The sequence below is a fragment of the Hakea prostrata genome, chromosome 1 (genome assembly GCF_041222555.1).
Source record: "Hakea prostrata isolate BN-2017 chromosome 1, UWA_Hpros_2, whole genome shotgun sequence".
Classification (NCBI taxonomy): Eukaryota; Viridiplantae; Streptophyta; class Magnoliopsida; order Proteales; family Proteaceae; genus Hakea; species Hakea prostrata.
In genome coordinates, this window is record NC_142600.1 from 18594103 (window position 1) to 18615872 (window position 21770).

The 21770-nt window shown below is 39.5% G+C and overlaps 1 protein-coding gene across 1 annotated transcript in view; it reads left to right on the forward strand.

The window, feature by feature from the left end:
• Positions 1-21770, forward strand: part of OVA1 (methionyl-tRNA synthetase / methionine-tRNA ligase / MetRS (cpMetRS)) — a 42815-nt gene that overhangs the window by 10904 nt on the left and 10141 nt on the right. The window contains exons 6-7 of the mRNA XM_089168096.1: positions 11712-11805; positions 11911-12009. Of these exons, the coding sequence (XP_089024222.1) occupies positions 11712-11805; positions 11911-12009 (193 nt within the window). The remainder of the gene's footprint in view (positions 1-11711; positions 11806-11910; positions 12010-21770) is intronic.

The window sequence follows — 21770 nt, forward strand, 5'->3', positions numbered from 1 at the left end:
CTGAGGTTCGTAGTTTTCATGGACTTGCATCGTTTTACAGGAGATTCATTCGGAACTTTAGTGCAGTCATGGCACCTATTACCGAGTGTTTGAAGCAAGGCAAAGGTGAGTTCAAGTGGACAGCAGCGGCAACCAAAGCCTTTCATCTTATCAAGCAAAAGATGACAGAGTCTCCAATACTTCGCCTGCCAGATTTTGACTGTATATTTGAGGTAGCAACTGATGCCTCACATATTGGTCTAGGAGGTGTATTGATGCAAGGAGGGCACCCTATCGCTTTCTACAACGAGAAACTTAATGATGCCAAGCGACGCTATTCGACATATGATCTAGAGCTCTATGTTGTTGTCCAGGTGTTACGCCATTGGAGACATTATCTCATCGGCAAAGAGTTCATTCTCTATACCGATCATGAGGCGTTGAAGTATCTACATTCACAGAAGTCGATAAGCAACAGACACGCTAAATGGGTTGCTTATCTCCAAGAGTTTGCATTTGCAATGAAGAACAAGGCAAGAAAGGAGAATACGGTGGCTGATGCATTGAGCCGAAAAGTACTTACTCTTAGCACATTCTCAGCACATGCAGTTAGCATTGATCAGATATGTGATGAGTATGCATCTGACGAAGATTTCAACATGCCATACAAGGAGTTATAGCAAGGCAAGCAACATCATAAATACTCACTTCACGATGGGTATTTGTTTTTGGGAACTTGGTCATGCATTCCAAATTCTTCCCTACGACATCACATCATATGGGAGCTGCATGGCGGAGGTTTGGGAGGTCACTTTGGCAGGGATAAGACTATCATACAAGTTACCGATCGGTATTATTGGCCCCATATTGCAAAGGATGTTGATCATGTAATTAAGAGATGCAGAGTCTGTCAGCTAGCCAAGGGAACCAAGCAAAATACAGGTCTGTACTCACCATTACCAGTTCCTCATGCACCTTGGATTGATATTAGTATGAATTTCATACTTGGGCTACCCACCACAAAAGAGTGATCCGACTCCATCATGGTTGTGGTTGACTGATTCTCAAAGACCATGTCGAAAGACCTTTGATGCATCTCACATTGCAAAGATATTCTTTAAGGAGGTTGTATGACTACATGGGCTACCAAGTAGCATTGTCTTAGATCGTGACGTCAAGTTCACGAGCTACTTTTGGAAGACATTGTGGCTGAAAAGTAACACAAAGTTACAGTTTTCAACCGCATTCCATCCTCAAACTGACAGGCAGACAGAAGTGGTGAATTGAAGCTTGGGAAACTTACTGAGGTGTTTGGTTCGTGACTGTGAGAAGACATGGCCGTCCATACTCGACATAGCTTAGTTTGCTTACAACAACTTAGTTAATCGTACGACAGGTAGTACTCCTTTTGAGATTCTACTTGGAGTTCAACCCCGATGGCCTATAGACCTCATTCCATTACCACCATAAGCACGCGTGAGTATTCAGGTTGACGAGTTTTTGCATCAAATCACAGAGGTACATGCTGATGTTCGCCAAAGAATAGCTCTCAATAATGTCTACAAGGCTACAACAGATCATCATAGACGATATGTGGAGTTTCAACCAGGAGACATGGTGATGGTTCGTGTCAACCCGTAAAGGTTCCAACATGGGGTCAACAACAAACTCCATCCAAAGAAGATGGGTCCATACAAGGTGCTAAAACGCATTGGACCAAATGCTTATGTACTCGAGCTACCAGAAGAAATGAACATAAGCAATGTCTTCAATGTGGCTGACTTACATTTTTATGTAGGACACCACTGTGATGATGGAGACACTGAACAAATGTTGAGGCTGCCCCAACTCAAGCCACCAATCACTGACATCTTTGAAGAGGTTTTGGATGACTCTTACAAAACCACTCGTTGTGGCACTAAATACCATGCTTTCCTCGTCAAATGGAAGAATCGTCCACGACATGATAGTACTTGGATTCATGCTGATGATTTCAAGAAACTCGATCCCGATTTGTATGAACATTACATGTCCTTCATTCATTCGTCGGAGACGAATGTTTTCAAGCCGATGAGAGTTGATGTAGAATTGAAGACATATTTACGAAAGAAGAAGCCCATTGGGTTAGGCCCATCAAAGGCCTAAAGTTGTCACCTGAATTAGCCCATGACTTTCATGGGCTAGGGCTGTTTTAGTGGGTTAAAGTTAGCCCACATATGTTGAACTTCATAGTCTAGTTTTTGGAAAGTCAATAAAAGGGCTTTAGTATGAAAATAAGAGAACTCATTGTCAAAAGAAATCTCCTTTGTCAAGAGTTAGGTAGTAGTTGAGTTATTAATAGGTAGGTGGTGTTAGCTAGTGGTTGGATGTTGCCATTAATGTTTATCTTTTTAGAATGTTATATAAAGAGACTTATGTAAGTGGTGAAGACAACTTATGAATTGAAATCAAATTGCTTGCTAGCATTCTTCCTCTTTGGAGAACCCTTGTGTTTGATCAAGGTAGGTTGGTGTTCGATCCAATCGATCCACCTTGCGGTGTGAAGCCCGGGTGTTACATGTTACATTGTTATTGTGACTTTTTTCATTATAGTTCTGCCCATATTTGAAGATCTATTCAGCCCGTTATAATACCATTCTAGTTTCAGCCCTCTTTCCCATCTAAACTCTGTTTCACCTTACGTCCATCAAATTTGAACTTGATTCCCTGTAAAAGGTCCTATTTGGCTACTGTTTTGATCAATCAAATTCAGTACTACATTAGTAGGAATGATGGTTCAATTTAGGGCCAGATCTGATAACTAGGTTGATGTAGATCTGACTTTGAGCTTTGGGTTCCTTGGGGAATTCAAAAATTCAAGAAAATAAAGGAAAAGGGGAAAGAATGGAAGTGTTAGACAGAATCACAGCCACAGAGAACCCCAATCTAGACTTTAAGCACTAGATCATCAACTCTTAAAAGAGGAAACCGCAGTAGCTTGCAAAGTATACATTGCACCAAACAGAACATGACAACTTGTGTATTTTTTTTTCTGTTATATTGAAAATAAAGTCAAAATTAGGACTAGAATAATTAACTTAGAATAAAAAGTTCCTATTTACTATACTAATACGATCAGAAAGTCCTAAATACCCTTAAATTAAAGTAAAAATTAAATCAGTTGAACATTGAACTAATAGAGCATAATTTGAATAAAAAAAATAAAAGAAACTAAAACAAAACTATGGGAAATTTTCGTCTTCAACTCATGCACCCATGTTTTAGGGTTATTAAATTGGCCAATTACATTGATAACCCATGGATTGAAGGCCTAATACTTATATGACCCAAACTTAGGCTTATTCCTAGAAAAATCCCAATTTGGTGCTGGATCTGCATCAATATAAGCCTAAAGTAGACACCTGCACAGACAATAGACATTGTCAATCTGCCGTTATGTGTAAGGGGTAATGGTCATGTAACACCAATCTTCAAAATAGAGTTGGAAACTCAAATTAATATGAACAGGCCCACCAAATAATACAACAACAACTCAGACTTATCCCAACTAAATGGGGTTGCCTACATTTGATCCTATCAAAACAAAGTGGGGGGAAACTGAAATCCACAAATAGTAAGAAGATTGAACAATGAAATGAAGGAATGAGATAAGCAATGTTAAAAATGAAGAATGAAAAAAAGGCAAATGGCGCAAGAGGAAAGAGCAGTCAGTTATATTTGAGAGATTAAATTGTAACAAAATTGCTGATTTTAGAGGGACACTTTCGAAAAGTAACTCCACTTCGTGTTGGCTCCATGGCATCTTTATGAGTAGATTACTCTTGAAAATAAATTATTTGCGGTAATGGCTAAAGAGGATTAGTTCTAGGTCCAATGGTGGCCATGACAGCTGGTGAAGATTCAGTGCAAATTGAACTCTCAATTGTCAATATGTGGACGACTCCTACAGCTGTCCAGCCGTTATACTTAGTTTTATTAGACTAGGAGGTTTCTGTTTTCCATGATTCTTTATCTGTTATTACTTATATTTCTAGTAAAATTTTCCCCCCTATAAGACTTTGTGTAGTCATTTGAACTTTATAAATAATTTAAAGGAAAGGGCTAAAACAGCCATGTAAATTTTGAGAAAAAAAAAGAATGAGCTTGGTTAAAATCATTAGTGGCTGTGAAAGACAGCTCCAATGATATTGATAAGGACATCAGTGAGCAGTTCCGAGATTACTGCCGACGCCGACATAGAGATCATCCCACGACAACATCTATGTGGATCGATGATGAGTTCGGAGGTTATCAGATTGCTAGGATCCTATGGTTCAATGAGAAACACTGCTCATAGGCAGTTTGTCATGTTATTTTCCTTAGTCTTAGTGGGTTGGGTAGTAGTTTACTATTGAAATATTTTAATTTTATGTTTGAGTCTTTATGGGCTGGGCCTAGAGTCTATTTTGGCCCAATTTTGAATTATTTTGAGTTTGGGTTATATTTACAACTTAAGTTGGGGTTATTTTGAGAATTAAACATGTAGGGTTGTGAGGAATCAATTTTTTTATTTAAAGCTTGTATGAAATTCGTTTTTAGAAGATGAATGAATGAAAGAATTTGAAAAATAAAAGAGCTCACGTTGCTTTTTATTCTCTCTCCCCTAGCGGAACCAACATTTCCCCCTCTCTCTAGGTAATCTCTCTCTCCTCCTTTCACCCTTGTTTCCCACTAGAAAAATTCCCCTTGCTCTCCTCTACAAAGATCTACTTCTTTTTTTTCAAAAAAGACCTAGTTTCTTTCCTGGAAATCTTCTTCTTCTTCCCCAAACCCCCACGGTTCTATTTTTCTTGTAGAAAAAAAAAAAAAAACTCTTCCCTCTTTCCCTTATACGGTAGTCTAGTTGTCTTTTGTTAGTCTCCCTTCCCTTCTCTTTGTTTCTTTTCTTTCTCTCCCTCTCTCTTATCACCTACTCTCTTTCCTAGGATACACCTTTACTTCAAAATATTATTTTCTCCTTTCCTAGGATTCACCACTACTTCAAAATATTTTTTTCTTTTTCTTATTTCTGTTCTTAGATGTTTTCTAACCCCTGTTTTGCAGCCATGATCAGTAGGTAACATTATCTCTCCCAAAATATTTCTCAGTTATTCTTTGGCAGTAGTTTTGTTTAAAACAAAAACTTCCCAAGACTCCCTTTACATTGTTAATTGTTGAATTCCTTGTTAGAAATCTGATATTGATTAGGACAGCTCTATTTTTCTTTAAGTTTCTTAATACCCTTGCATTCAATTTAGTGTTATGGCATCAAGATCCCCATCCCCTTGTTTCCCTATTGATTCTTGTTTAGTTGTGCTTACCAGTAAGACTTATTGTGTTTATTTTTCTACTTTAGTTGTCTTACATGCATGATTAATCAGATTTCAAGTGCTGCAAATTCCTTTCTTTACTATGTGTCAAGAATAGGTGTTTAATTCTAAGAGTCTAGTAGCCCACTTTGTAGGTCCCCTAATTTCTAGGGTTTCTCCTACATCAATTCTGGTATCAGAGCCTGGTTTAGAGTGTCAGTATTGCTGGACTTTTAGGTTTCGAATTGTGAGAATTGCTGGTTTTTAGTTTAGGTGTCTTTAGGTTAGACTGTGTATGGTAGGAACCCGAAGTGGAAACAAATATTCCAATATGACTGGTTCATCAAGTGCCCAATTGACCCCTGACCAATTGACTCAGCTGCTCCAACAAAATGGAGAGATCTTAAAGGCCATTCAAACAACTCAAGAGGAGTTAAAATAACCAAAGGACAGCACAAGCAGCCCAAGCCACCACCATTCAGGCCATAGAATGTAATGTTCGGACCCTTGCAACACGACTTACAGCCATAGAGGAACAACAAGAGTAGCATGGACATAACACTCAAGCCAATGGACCTAGGAATGAAAACTACCAAGTGGACCTCTAGAACTTTGACCACCGCCTCGAGGATCTTGATAGAACTGGGGATAATTTCCAAGGTAATGGAAGAGGTAGAGGTTGTGGAGCACGTAGACATCTTGGTCCTATGCATCATGCAACCTATGAGCATGACAATGCTCTTGACACCCATGATAGAGGGTTCGATATTAGGAGGATAGTCAAGGTAGAGGCCCCATTTTATGATGGCCAAATAGATGCAAAAGTCTTACTAGATTGGATTAGACAAATGGATAGGTACTTTGATTTTTATAATATGTCGAAAGAGGTTCGCTTTAGGTTTGCTAAGATTAAGCTTACCGGGGCTACCCAAGATTTTTGGACAGAATTAGAGTACCAAGAGAACAATCTAGGACTTGAGCTAGGGACCACTTGGGTTGAGATGCAAGAAAGGCTTAAAAGGGAGTTCTTACATATCACCTATAGGCTGAACTTGTTGAACGAAATGAACACCCTAAAGCAAGGGAAATTAATTGTGACTGAGTACATGGCCAAATTCAATGAACTTAAGATTAAAAGCCGTATTCATGAGGATGTTGAGCAAACACTTTCTAGGTTTATTACTGGACTTAACTTAGATATCCGGTCACGACTTGCACCCCACTTAGTGCGAGATGTCCCTCAAGCCTTTAGGATTGCTCTAGAACTTGAGACGTCCATGAAGACTTTTCCTCAAAAGAATAGCTTTCAGCCTGGAGAATCTAGTTTTCGAAGGTCTACCCCTAACACTACCAATTTCTAAAGACCCCCTGTTAATCCATAGCACCCAATTGATAACAAGGGTAAAGGCATTTTGGGAACTCCTCCCATGAAAGCTGGCCAGCTCCAGTGTTTCAAATGCCAAGGATTTGGACATGTTGCTAGGGAATGCCCCAACAGAAACCTTTATGTTGGAGGGCAAGACCATGTGGATTTAGATCAGGATGATGATCAAGAGCCTGAGTATGAAGACCATAGACCAGATGAGAACATATCTTATGAGGATCTTGATATGGTATATGGGTCTAAGCTTGGAGTTGTGCGTTGTATGGTATCACAACCCAAAGATACTGATGATTGGCGACGGACTAATATTTTTATTACCTATACTTGCCATCAAGGTAAGAACTGTCGAGTCGCCATAGATAGTGGTATCTAGCTGCATGAATGGGGCTCAAACCAGAGGCTCACCCCAAACCGTACAAGGTTGCTTGGGTTGATCAGTCTACTATCCCTGTAACCCTTAGGTGTTTAGTTCCCCTACATTTTGCTGGTTATGAGGATAGAGTGTGGTGTGATGTCCTAAAGATGGATGTTGCTCACATCATTCTAGGGAGGCCATGGTTATATGATAGGGATGTCATTACCTATGGGAAATCTAACATTTGTATCTTTGAATATAATGGGAAAAAGATCCGATTGACCCCTACTACCCCAAAAGAGCTTAAGGTTGTGGAGCATAAAGGCAGTACCATCAAACAAACTTGCTCTAAAGCACTTGGCATACTAAATCAACAAGAATTTGGAGTTTAGTGTAAAGAGTCAGGAGTTGTTTATGCTCTAGTTGCCTCGCAAAGTAATTCAGATACACATTACACATCAGACAAATTTGTTAATAGAAGTCTAGGGAACTTGTTGCGTTGTCTTTTAGGAGAGTACCTTACTAGTTGGGACCGGGTCCTTACCCAAGCCGAGTTTGCCTATAATAGCTCTAAGAATCGAACCACTGGTCTGTCACCTTTTGAGGTTTGTCTAGGATACCAGCCCAAGGCTCCTATAGACTTTATTCCAGCTGTGTCCAGCTCTAGGACTTCCCCATCAGCCGAGTTTTTTGCGCAGCACATATTTGATTTACATGCAAGTATAAGACAACGAGTAACACTGAGTAATGATCAATATAAGTCCAAAGCTGATATGCATCGATGACTGCAAGAGTTTCAAGAAGGAGATATGGTGATGGTTAGGATCAGACTGCAGCATTTCACTAAAGGGAAAGTGAGCAAGCTACATGCTCGTAGTGCAGGACCATTCGAGATTCTAAAGAAAATAGGAGCTAATGCTTATGTTCTTAATCTGCCAACTAACATGGGGATCAACAATATTTTCAATGTGGAGGACCTTGTACCCTTCCATGGCACTCCTACTACTGCATCTTTCTATCCAGATGACCTTGACACCCTTCCCTTTGTTTTTGATGACCCTGCTGGTAAGACCCCTTCACTCCCTACTACTTCAGTACCACCTATGCCTAAATTTCACAGCAGAGTTGAGACAGTTGAAGAGATCCTTGATGAGAGAGTTACAACTACAAAAGAGGGAGGTTACAGAGAATTCCTAGTTAAGTGGTGGGGACATCTTAAGATCGACAGCACTTGGATCACGATGGCGGAGCTACAACGACTTGACCCAGACATGCTAGAGTACTACCGGAGCCTTTATTCACCAGAGGTGAATTCTTCAAAGTCGGGGAGAGTTGATGAGGACATCAGTGAGCAGTTCTGAGTTTACCGGCGACACCGACGTAGAGATCATCCCACGACAACATCTATGTGGATCGATGATGAGTTCGGAGCAAGGTTTAAAGTATTGGTATCGAGTATCGTATGATTCAGGTGATTTTAAGAGACGTATCGTCCTGTATTGAGTATTGTATCGCTCTAACTAATGTATTTTAATATAATTCAATGGAGAGACGTATCGAGATGTATCGTATCGGTTGGGTCAAATATAGATACGTATCGGCTAGTATCGTATAGTATCGTGGAATACTTTAAACCTTGGTTCGGAAGTTATCAGATTGCTAGGATCCTATGGTTCGATGAGAAACACTGCTCATAGGCAGTTTGTCATGTTATTTTCCTTAGTCTTAGTGGGTTGGGTAGTAGTTTACTATTGAAATATTTTAATTTCATATTTGAGTCTTTATGGGTTGGGCCTAGAATCTATTTTGGCCCAATTTTGAATTATTTTGAGTTTGAGTTATATTTACAACTTAAGTTGGGGTTGAATTAAACATGTAGGGTTGTGAGGAATCAATTTTTATTTAAAGCTTGTATGGAATTCGTTTTTGGAAGATGAATGAATGAAAGAATTTGAAAAATAAAAGAGCTCACGTTGCTTTTTCTCTCTCTCTCTCTCTCTCTCTCTCTCTCTCTCTCTCTCTCTCTCCTGGTGGAACCAAGACCAGCACTTCCCCCTCTCTCCAGGTAATCTCTCTCTCCTCCTTTCACCCTTGTTTCCCACTAGAATAATTCCCCTTGCTCTCCTCTACAAAGATCTACTCTTTTTTTTTTCTCAAAAAAGACCTAGTTGCTTTCCTGGAAATCTTCTTCTTCTTCCCCAAACCCCACGGTTCTATTTTTCTTGCAGAAAAAAAAAAAAAAAAACTCTTCCCTCTTTCCCTTATACGGCAGTCTTATTGTCTTTTGTTAGTCTCCCTTCCCTTCTCTTTGTTTCTTTTCTTTCTCTCTCTCTCTCTTATCACCCACTCTCTTTCCTAGGATACGCCTTTACTTCAAAATATTATTTTATCCTTTCCTAGGATTCACCACTACTTCAAAATATTTTATTCTTTCTCTTATTTCTGTTCCTAGATGTTTTCTAACCCCTGTTTTGCAGCCAGGATCAGCAGGTAACATTATCTCTCCCAAAATATTTCTCAGTTATTCTTTGGCAGTAGTTTTGTTTAAAACAAAAACTTCCCAAGACTCCCTTTACATTGTTGATTGTTGAATTCCTTGTCAGAAATCTGATATTGATTAGGACAGCTCTATTTTTCTTTAAGTTTCTTAATACCCTTCATTTAATTTAGTGTTATGGCGCCAAGATCCCCATCCCCTTGTTTCCCTATTGATTCTTGTTTAGTTGTGCTTACCAGTAAGACTTATTGTGTTTATTTATCTACTTTAGTTGTCTTACATGCATGCTTAATCAGATTTCAAGTGTTGCAAATTCCTTTCTTTACTATGTGTCAAGAATAGGTGTTTAATTCTAAGAGTCTAGTAGCCCACTTTGTAGGTCCCCTAGTTTCTAGGATTTCTCCTACATCAGATGTACATGCGAAATGAGAGGCATGGCAGAGACTAAGAGGCTCAACTATCTGCCTATCCCAACTTTATATCTTTTTCCCCCTTTTGTATGATCTGCTACATGCTTTGTGATTGATTAAGGAATATTTGCAACAAGTTCATCAATTAGTGTAAATTTGAAACGCCAAACAGGTATTCAATTTCGATGAAGCCTGTCACTTCCCCGGGTTGATGTTAACACAAGGTTGATGAAGTTAGAACTTCCTTACTTTTCTGGACTGAGGGATCTATTCTTCTTCCTTCATTGCTTGGGTTCTCTATAGTGTTTTGAATGGTGCAACCAGATAGAGGATCAGAAGCTTAGGTTTGTTTCTTCCCAATAGATTGGTCATGCTAGACAATGGTGGAAATCCCATGAAGGCAGACCCAAGGGCAAGATGGCTGGACTAGGGAGACAACCCCTCTTATTTATTTCCCCCTTCTTCTATCTACACATCTTCTCTATTTTATATTTTCTTCTGGTTTTATTTCAATTCAGTGCAAAATCTGAGATTAACAGATTGGAGAAAGCTTCAAAGTATTAGGTGGACGCTGTTCTTCATTGACAAGTTTACGATCATCCTGTAGAATTTGTTGCAGCCTAGCTATCCTATGTTATTTGGTGTCAGAATAAGGTTTCAGTCCTGTGACCTGTGGGTCATGAAAGACCTAACCCCAGGCAGGATCTTCTTGAACAAAGTTGAATGCTGGTTTGGTCTTTAATACTGGCAATAATTGATGAACCTGTAGCATGTATTCCTTAATTGAATGCAGAACTCATAACAGATATACAGTGGGGGGGGGGGGGAAATAAAGGAAAAAAAGGGGGAAGGGAGTGGATTTGAGCCTCACGCTCTCTCCTGTTTATCTACATGACAACCTCTTACCATTCCTGCATCTCATAGGAGCTCTCTCACTGCCATTGATTGCTTTAATCAAGCTCATTATTCTTTTGTCTCAAATTCTAGTTTGCTGTTTCAGCCCTTCTTTTCTCATTATAAGCTTTCAAATTGATTACAATGTAGTCCTCTACAAATAAATCCTAAAGAAATCTAAACAACTGATGAATGAAGTACCCTTGAAAAAATAGAAAGTTTCTAGATTAATGAAACAAACGATGATAGTTCTGTGAGTCCTCCTTGTATTGGCAATTGAGTCTTTAATTGACATTGAATATACACCTTCCGTCATTGGCCCACTCAAACCTGGAATTAACCTTCTATCTAATCTTTACTGCAAGTAATTAATCTGCTCACTGTTGGCCATGGGCGCAGATAAAATGGGGTTACTTCTGGAAAATATCCCCTTTGTATCAGCAATCTTGACTTCCATTAAAGATTTAAATCTCCCAAAAATTACTTGTAGGCTCCTACTTTCTTTCTGCAGAATGGACTGTTGCACTGTTCCTTTGAACGGTGTTTTGCTCTTTTCTTTTTCATGTTTTTGTAGGTACAACTTTAATTATCTCCACACAATCTGGACTTGGTCTGCCTATATGATGCTCCATTGAGCCAACAAAAACCTGTCACATCATCAGAACAGGCTGCCTCTCACAGCAGTTGGCATCCCAAAACTACACTAGGCTAGTCTTGTTTCTACGCATTGACCTTTATGATCTGCATTAAGAACACAACCAAGTTCTTAGAAGAATTGCCATTTGATTCTTTTGTTTTGTGCTCTGCAGTGCTTGTGACACGTCTTATATTCTAACTTCCTGGTCCTTTTTCATATGTTTTGCAGTTATATTTCAGCATTATCCCAGGACAAAGAGCAACCTACTTTACAAGATGCAATATCTGTTGGTTGGCCTGCTTCATTGCACTTAATTGGCAAGGTATGCCATCTTGTCTTCTTGCTCTTCGGTGGAGCATTATCCCTCTTTGTATTGGACTGTTTGTAAAATTGATACATTTATTCTTTTTTTGTTATCCTTGTGTAGGATATCTTAAGGTTTCATGCAGTATATTGGCCAGCCATGTTAATGTCAGCCGGTTTAAGCATTCCTAAGATGATTTTTGGTCATGGATTCCTTACAAAGGTATTTCAAATGCATAGGAGTTTTAGTATTTCTTTTGGTTGGTGACATTTGTTTTCAATTGACCTTCTCAAGATGCCATACCTAGCGTTTCGTGCTACAATGTTTTATCTGAAGATTCAACACTTTGACAACTACGATTTCTACTGGTTCATGGAGGCATCTTAGGGTCAAAATAACAGCATTGGGAAGAGCTCCTTCTTTTGTTAGAGGGGTTCAAAAAGGATGCTTAATTGTTGGAAATAGATGCTGTTAAGTTGGTTAGAAAAATGACCCAGCTACCCTTGACATGTTTTGATGATCACAGACACATATCATTATAAACTAATGATCTACTTGTGCGTTTATGATAGACATGTTAATCTAGAAAGCCAAACAATTGAAGCAAAGAGCGTGCATTGCACAGAAGTGATCCAAGCACTTTGAAAAGATGGATTATTTTAAGGACTCAAGGTGTGGATAACCAACAAATGGACATCCCCACGTACAAGTTCAAGACTCAAGAATGACAAAAAGACCCTTGTTGAAGACCATGCATATAGATTAGGAAACTAGCATATATAATTGCATGTATTTTTCAAGTTAAGGATTTTAAGAAACTAATCATATGGGAAAAGGGACTATTGAGTCAACTCTTATGGGTGTAAATGGAATTTTAAAATTATCTTTAGGAAGCCCTAAAAATGCCCATAGTCTGCGTGCTGGTCGATCGTGAGCTCTAAGCCTAATTGACCACTAGCATTTCAGAGAGCTCATGGACATACCATGAAGACTCCCTGGTCAACTGATAGACCACGAAGCCCCATGGTCGATGGTCACAGTCGACCATCAATCGAATATGGAGACAACTAGCATCCAATGGCTAGTTGAGCCGGCCGATTGGGGGATACTGTTTATAAAATAAAATAACCTCAAGCGCACAATATCGTGTAGCTAACGGGTCGATCTCAGGGAGATATGCCACTTAGAATTCAATTTCTTAATGGTAATGCGAGAGTGGAATGATTCAATTTTGTTAACTAATTAACGATCCTAATCCATACATCTAATGCAATCGAATTAAGATGAAAAATAAAGCAAACATAACCAACGCATAAATAAAAGACAGGAAAAAAAATGCAAACAATAAAAATAAAAGGGAAGTGATCCGAGTGTCAGCTCTAGATCAAGGGAAGGGGAGTATAATAATAATGACTTTGACCTTGGACCCTTTACCGTAGCTTACAGGTCCACGGAACGGGGAAAGGATATTATAGAGAAAGAAGAAAAGAAAAGTGCAAAAAGTAAATAACAAAGCAATAAAAGCAAAAGGGAAACCTTAACCAAAGAGTGGCAAGACTGTAGGCATCTTTGATCAAGGACCCAGGGGGAAGGGAGAACAATAAATAAATGCTGAAATTAAATCCTAAATTAAGGATATGGAGGGGTAGATAGAAGCGGGAATGGAGGGGGGAGAGAAGATTATTGAAGAATGTTACTTACTTGCATCTTTGAATCTAAAAAAAAAACTTGAATAAACGATTCGAATCTCAACCAACCCTAACAACCAGATCTAGAATAATCTAGATTTGCAATTGCTAGACCCAGTGAGAAAGCGAATCCTCAAACTTGAACTTGAAATTGCATTGATAAAACTAAAGGAATTACAATTGCATAAAATAAATTACACAACTTCAATATTCCTAAACATTCAATCTAAAAACTAGAACCCACAAATTAATCAAAGAACTAGAAAAAACCTAGAGCAAGCTAAAGAGAATAGAAAGTGCAAAAATAAAGTAAACTAAAGATAAAATAAAGTGTAAGACTAAAGTAAACTAAAGAGAAAGTAAAGTATCAACTAGACCTAAAAGGGATGTAATATTTATAGGAGAAGGAGAATAATTTACAAACAAGGAAATAAAATAATAATACATAATAATAATAATACTAATAATAATAATAAGAATTATAAGAGTAAAATAGAAAAAGACAAGCAAATAAAGAAAGAGCAAAATTAGAATAAGAGAGAGAGAGAGAGAGAGAGAGAGAGAGAGAGAGAGAGAGAGAGAGAGAGAGAGAGAGAGAGAGAGAGAGAGTCACCCCTGGTTTCTATGGTGAAACCCTACTAATACTTCCCAAAATCAATATAAGAATGCAGGAAATTAACAAGATAGTACTGGTTTCTATGGTGTCAGTCACCCCCAACACCTCACGGTGTTCCCTCAGCCTACGGTTGCCCACAAGATTCTCCAAACATTCGATGCCCTCTCCCTCTCTTCTACCTTTATTTATTACCTCAACTAACCCTAACTAACCCTCATTCCACATGGCCTCATCCCTAGGGTAACCCTAACTAACCCTCATTCCACATGGTCTCATCCCTAGGGTCCTAACACTACCGACCCCTCGAAAATCACCTTGTCCCCAAGGTGATGGAATTGTTGAATTTAGTCGTATGATGGTGCCACATAACCGTAGTAATTCAATATCGTTTTCCTAGGCTGAATAACACACCCACTGCCCAAAATCAGACTTGGAGCGAAGCACTTGGTTTGGAAATTTTTTTTGCCAGCAACGAAATTAATCCCCATCACGATGCTGCAACTCCATTGACGGCACCTGCTGTCCGTCGCGATTTCGCGAGGTTGAAGATGATGGCTCCCAGTATTCTGGTTTGGTTGGACCGCTCCTATGGTATTTGTTTGAGTCGGATTGGACTTGGGTTGGGGGCTTGGTTTGTTTGAGTAATATGGGCCCAAAATAATAATGAGAAAAGGTGGGTTTTGGATTAATGAAATGAGCCAAGCCCATAAGTGATGGTTAAAACGGGTGGGGTCAAAATACTTAAAACCATGGGTTAAAAGAAATGGGCTGGGTAATGGTTTGATGGAAGGGGTTGGGTTTTGGGTCATGAATCCGTAATGGGCCCAAATTTATTCTTTTGAATGGGCTAGGTCTAAACACTTAAAAGTGTGGATGAAGGAATATAGGTTGGATATTGGGCTAATGGAATAAAATGGGCTGGGGTTTAAAGAAATAGGTTGGGCCCAAGAAGGTTTCTTTGGGAACCAAGCGGCCCAATCTTTAAACTTGGTTCGTTTGGGCCCTAAGTGTGTGAATGGGCGAACCTGAGTTGGGCCAAAGTTATAGCTCTTAATGAATGAACCAAACCCACAAACCGATTTGAGATGAACCGAACCAATTCGAAAACCCTAACTCTCCATCGTCTTCGTCCTTCCTTTCCTGCGAACAGAAAGCTTCGCCACCGCCTGCCGGTTTCCGCCAGATGCTTCCGACTCTCTTCCACTCCCCTTGTGACCCTCGTTTTTCATTTTACCGCTAAGATCAATAGCCTGCGCAACCTTTAACCCTCTATTTGGCATTTTTCTCATGGTTTGGTGAGAAACGATTGCTGCAACTAATCGATCACAACCATCGGTCACTTCCTGCGCCTTTACCTGCACTTGATCGATGTGGTGCTGCCATTCCTCCTCTCCAAGAATCGATGCAAATTCGATATGAAGAAAATTTTCACCCTTCCAGTTACCGAAGTTCGTCCAGGTAAACTCCAACCAAGACCTTTCGTATACCCAATCCAATGTGTCTCCCTCCAAGTGTTGGAGAGCTATGCGTAACCGTTGGTCATCCTCGATGCTGCGTTCCTAGCAAAACAACAGAATCTCAAAAAGCCAAAGCTGCAAATCTTCTGTGCTTGAAAACATCGGCAATACCATCCTTCTCTAGGATCAAACTGCTCTGATGCCAGTTGATGAAACCCTACTAATACTTCCCAAAATCAATACAAGAATGCAGGAAATTAACAAGATAGTAGTGGTTTCTATGGTGCCAGTCACCCCCAACACATCATGGTGTTCCCTCAGCCTACGGTTGCCCACAAGATTCTCCAAACATTTGATGCCCTCTCCCTCTCTTCTCCCTCTATTTATTACCTTAACTAACCCTAACTAACCCTCATTCCACATGGCCTCATCCCTAGGGTAACCCTAAGGTTACCCTAGGGATGAGACCATGTGGAATTGAGGGTTAGTTATGGTTACCCTAGGGATGAGGCCAAACGGAATGAGGGTTAGTTAGGGTTAGTTGAAGTAATAAATAGAGGTAGAAGAGAGGGAGAGGGCATCGAATGTTTGGAGAATCTTGTGGGCAACCGTAGGCTGAGGGAACACCGTGAGGTGTTGGGGGTGACTGGCACCATAGAAACCACTACTATCTTGTTAATTTCCTGCATTCTTGTATTGATTTTGGGAAGTATTAGTAGGGTTTCATCAAAATAAAAAAAATTAAACTTGATTTTGACGTGGAGAAAAAGTGGAACAAAAGAGAAAGATAAAATATATATATATATATATATATATATTGATAACAAAAATATAAGTGGGTTGGTTATTAAGGAAATAAGAAGTAAATAAAATAGAAAGTGGGGAGAGAGAAAAAAAAACTAATTAGAGAAATAAATAAAATCTAACAAAATAAAATCTTCTAAAAAATAGAATATCCTAGTTTTTGACTACTTGTGGGCCCCCATACATTAATTCAATTACAATAAAGAAAAATAAAATAAAAATCCTAATCTAATTTTATAAGATATTCTGGAGTTGGCCCATAATTGCATCTCTAGCCCATCATGCTCCAAATCAGGCCCATTTCGCTTGGGATGAATGACCCACGGCAAGATGACATGTTTACCCCGAAACTCAGAGATTCGCTTAAGCTAAAAAATGATGGCACAAAAACAACAAGGCCAAGTTCTCCACTCAAGTCTGTTAAATGCATGACTTTAGCTAAGATTTCACACATAAATGACCTTATATATACCAAGTTGACCAAGTTCAAAAATCGACTTTTAGGCCCAAATGGAGTCTCTATATATAAGGTCATTATGACTCTTTGAACTTAAAGGTCAAAACCCTTGTTATGTCCATCATTCTAGATCTCTGATGTCCTCTTTTATCGTCGCGGAAATCATCCTCCAGTGCATCAAACCAGTGCATTTCCCCCCCAACACACTTTGAGTGGAGCAACCTTGGGTTTTATGTTGTTTTTGCAGATTTTATAAATTTTTAGGACTTAAGCGAATATTTGGAGTTTCGGGTGTTAAACATGTGATTTTGCAAGAAGAAAGAAAAAGGAAAGGAATAAGTGAAAGATTCAAAAGATTGCCCAAGATCCATCCAGGAATCCACCAATTTTTAATCTCAACCTTTTCCCAAATCCTTAAAAAACCTTTCCGCTGTAGATTTTGTTGAAACCCTAACAACCCTTAGGATCCCACTTTTGTTTCCTAGTCCTTCCCTCCAATTTCCATCTCGATTAGTTGAACTCATATCTTTCCTAAGAACTTTGTATAACGTTCCTATCAATCCATGTCACTCCTATGAGCTTCCCACAACTTCCTTCGATACCCATAGGCATTCTATAGTATTTTTGATTTATTTGCTAGAAGATTCTGAGCAAACCCTTAATTTTAGGGAATCCATCCAAAACCCCTAGCCCTAAAATTGGGTTTCACGTCAATGGTATTAGAGCTGCGGTTTCCAGCCATTCCTAGTATCCCAATATCAGAGCTATTGATTCAGAGTTATAGATGAAGCAGTAGTGCCAAAGCATGGAGGAACCAACTAGAGACTACTTCCAATCTCATCATCTTATCATCAGAGAAATATGAAAACCACAAGACCTCCAGAGATATACAAGTTGGGAACTTATGACGGTGTTCATGATCTTCAAAATTTTTGAGTGGTTGTATGATCTAGACAAGTATTTTGATTGGAATTACTTATTAAAGTACGGCAAGATGAGGCTAGCGCATGATTAGTTGGTGTGATATGCTCATATATAGTGGGACCACAAAAGGAGACAAATGAGGTTTGAAGGTAATGAACCTAACACTTGGGAGGATATGTCAAAAGCTTTGAGCCATTTGTTTTCCCCACGAGAATATCAAGCTAGGCGGCACCAACAACCCTACTCTCTCCAACCACCACACCATCGCAAGTTCCCAAAATCCGATGGACGAAACCAGGAGGATTGTACAGAGGAGAAAGAAACAGGGGTAATCATATCAGCAAATTCAGGTATGAGAACCCTTTGTTTGAAGATATTAAGAGTTCCCATCATCACTCCCCACCCACTTTGGAAGAGATCATTGGATCTTATTATTTTCGTGAGCATGATAAAAAAATTGTACAACTGCCAGAGATCCACCACCGAGCAATCCTCCCTCAAAATTTTCACAACCTCATAGGACATACTACAAGAGGACATGCTACACCAACTACCATGAGAAGGGTCACCTAGCCAGCGAGTCTCCTCAAAGAAGGGGAGATACAGTCTCCCCAGTCCACCAACCAATTCCCCCCAAAAGAAAAAGAACTCTTTGACGAAGGAAGACATGCAGATAGCCACCATGTTCTTGATGAGATAGTAGAGGATACAAGGGTGCTGCCCATGCCTTCTAGAGTAATGATAAAGGAGCTCCAGAGAGTCCATAAGGTCAAAATCATGGACAACTACGAGGAGATCCTAGCCCTTGAGGACAAGGTCATACAAGATGTAGAGAATGCCTCTAAGAAGTATAGGGGCATGGTCAAAGCAACAACACCAGCTGAAGGCATGCCTAAGAAAGCAATTTCCTTACTTGAAGATCACCAGGCCCTTAGCATTGAAGTTAGAGAGTTGCTGCCCACGAGTTTCAGAGAAGCACTAGCCTCTCTTCCACACTACACTGGACCCACCCTTGACCTCAAAGGGTATCTTGGAGGAATCACATCAGTAATGCACTACGGGTATCACTAATGACTCTAACCTTGGATGTGAAGCCTTCATTATACTCCCTTGGTTCTTTGAGAAGAAGGCTCTGAGACTAGAAGATTACATCCCCTATCTTATCACTTTCCTAGAGTCCTGCCTTGGAGCAGTACTAGCAGCAACACACTTACTACATCCTTCCCACTGTAAGATGCAAGGATGAATTCATAAAGACATCGCCAAAGAATCAAACTAGGAGCACTTGCTCAGCACATTCATCAAGAGATGAATGCTTTCAAGAAGGGGAGAACTGATGTGAATAGGGTTGACCATGCCTTGCCAAGACCCTAAAGTGGGGCCCATATAGGGCTGGCCGAACCCTAAAGAGGGTGTTTTGATCTAAACCAGCCCTAAATAATTGCAGGTTTTTATTTTCAGAATTTTCTCTTTTATTTTCTGAAGAGTTTCTGTCAGTTAGGAAGTCCAGTTTGAGTTAAATAATCCTTAATTCTTTAGTTCCTTTTAATTCTAGCACATATTAATTAGAGTTTTAATTGAATAGAATTTAGCATGTGTCAATAGAGTCTTTAGTTAATTAGGATTTTATTTCAGCATGTACCAATTAGAGTCCATTAGATCTTTTATTATTTATTTGGTCGATTGTGATTAAGTGTAAGGGGATCCTTATCTATGAGGTAACCCAATTAGTTTGAAGTCTTCTAGTAGGCTATAAATAGCCTATTCTTTCGTTTTAAGTATCTCAAGTCTGGATTGATAAAAGTTGTTCAAGAATTGCAGCCAAGGAAGGTGCAGCAGGGTCCTATTTGGGTAGGACCTTGCAGTTGTCTAGATCTCTAAAATGTCTCTCTTCTTCCTGCGATCCAGCAAGAAACTCCAGCAAGCATCCCTCCAGAAATTCACAAACCAGTGAGAATTCCCCTCCCCAACCCCTGCCCCATTTCTCTTCTTCCTTCTTCTTCCTCCTACCCTGCGCACCGTAGATTTCCCCTTCCCCTGCTGCCACACCACTGGCAGCATCTCCCCAGGCCTGTACAACCCCCTAAAACCCTCCCCCTACCCCCTACGACACTGGCCTATCCCTCCCCCACCTCTGCCCGGTCCTGCTGCCCCCTTCTTTCCCTCTCTTTTCTTCATAGCACCCTCCCCTCCCCTGTTTTGGCTTGCAACAGGGACAGCAAACACGAGAGATGAAGAGAAAGATGCAAAAGTTTGCCCAAGATCCATCCATGAATCCACCAATTTCTAATCCAAACCTTTTCCCATATCCCTAGAAAACCTTTCCTTTCAGCTCTATATAGATTTTGTTAAAACCCTAACAACCCTTAGGATCCCACTTTTGTTTCCTAGTCTTTCCCTCCAACCCATACCTTTCCTAAGAGTTTCCCACAACTTTCCTATCAACCCATATCACTCCTAAGAGCTTCCCACAACTTTCTTCAATACCCATAGGCATCCCATAATATTTTTGATTTATTTTCTAGAATATTCTGGGCAAACCCTTAATTTTAGGGAATCCATCCAAAACCCCTAACCCTAAAATTGGGGTACACATCACATAGTCATTACTCTAGAACTCTTGCATATGCAACTATTTGGACCATTCACGACTACAAGTTTAGGTGGTAAATATTACTCTCTTATCTCATAGTGGACGACTATAGTTATACTTGGACATTACGACCTAAATGGAAGTAAAAGTGATGCTTTTAATGAGTGTGTTGTTTTGGCTAAGCAAACCCAAAATCAGAAAGGATATTTGATCACAACCATTCAAAGTGATCACGGTAGTGATTTCAACAACACTCATCAATTTGAAGAGTACTACAACAACCATGGTATCTCTCGTCACTTCTTGGCACCAAGAACTCCTCATTCAAATTGGGTGGTAGAGGGGGGAAAAAATATCCCTCCAAGAGATGGCGATAACGATGCTCATTCTATAGATACTAGAGAGGCCAACTCATGCTTCCACTCCATTTTCATTACAAAGATGCCTCACATCAGGATCCATTGCTCAAAATTGAATCATGCTTGCTGAATGAATATTCTCTACCCAAGTATTTTTGGGTTGAATGGTGAATATGGCATGAACCACATATCCTTGAGAAAGATGATGTCTAGGACTCCTTATTAACTCTACCATGGTAAGGTCCTCAAGGTGTGCCACTTTCAGATTTTTGGTTGCAAGTGCTATATGTTAAACATAAAGAACAACCTTAGTAAATTTGATGCTGAGTCCGACAGGGGTATTTTTCTTGCGTACTCATGTAATAGTAGAGCCTATAGAGTATTCACATGAATACCCTTGCTGTAGAGGGATCGACTATCACTTTGACACTTCTCCTCAAGACAAATTCTGACCTCCAAGTGAGGACGAGATGAGCTAATAGAAGCTCTAGATGGCATCAAAGACTTGACCTTGAAAAGCCTAATGAGTATAGAACATGGTAGAAGATCTTGCTCTCGAGCGAGATCTCGCCACCTTGAAAATTTGAGATCTCAATCATCTTGGTCAAGATATACAATTTTTTGGCGTCAACTTGGTGGCTCATCTCGGTGGGTTTTAGGGTCCCAATTGGGTTGAAACTTTGTATTTAGCCTATTTAAGGCCTTTTGAACACATTGGTTGCCTTGGATTTGTCAGAAAACAACCCTAAGTATGATTTATAAGTCTACCCATAGTGTGAAACTGAAATGTAGTAGGATTAGGGAATGCAAGGTTATACAACATGTAATATAGAACTTTCAAGGCATATAAATGAAAAGCAAGTGCATCATATGCATCAAGTAACCTAAATGTTATCAAAATTCCATCCATATGAGTATCACAATCTCAATTTTTAAGAATAATAAAATAATAAAATTATACAACCATTAGAAGTTCTATATAAGTCATTAAATCATAAGTTCATAAGACAAGTAGAGAATGATTGATCTTCCTTTGATGTTGTAGATGTGCTAAGAGTAGTTGCAAGTGAAAATCCAACCGAAAT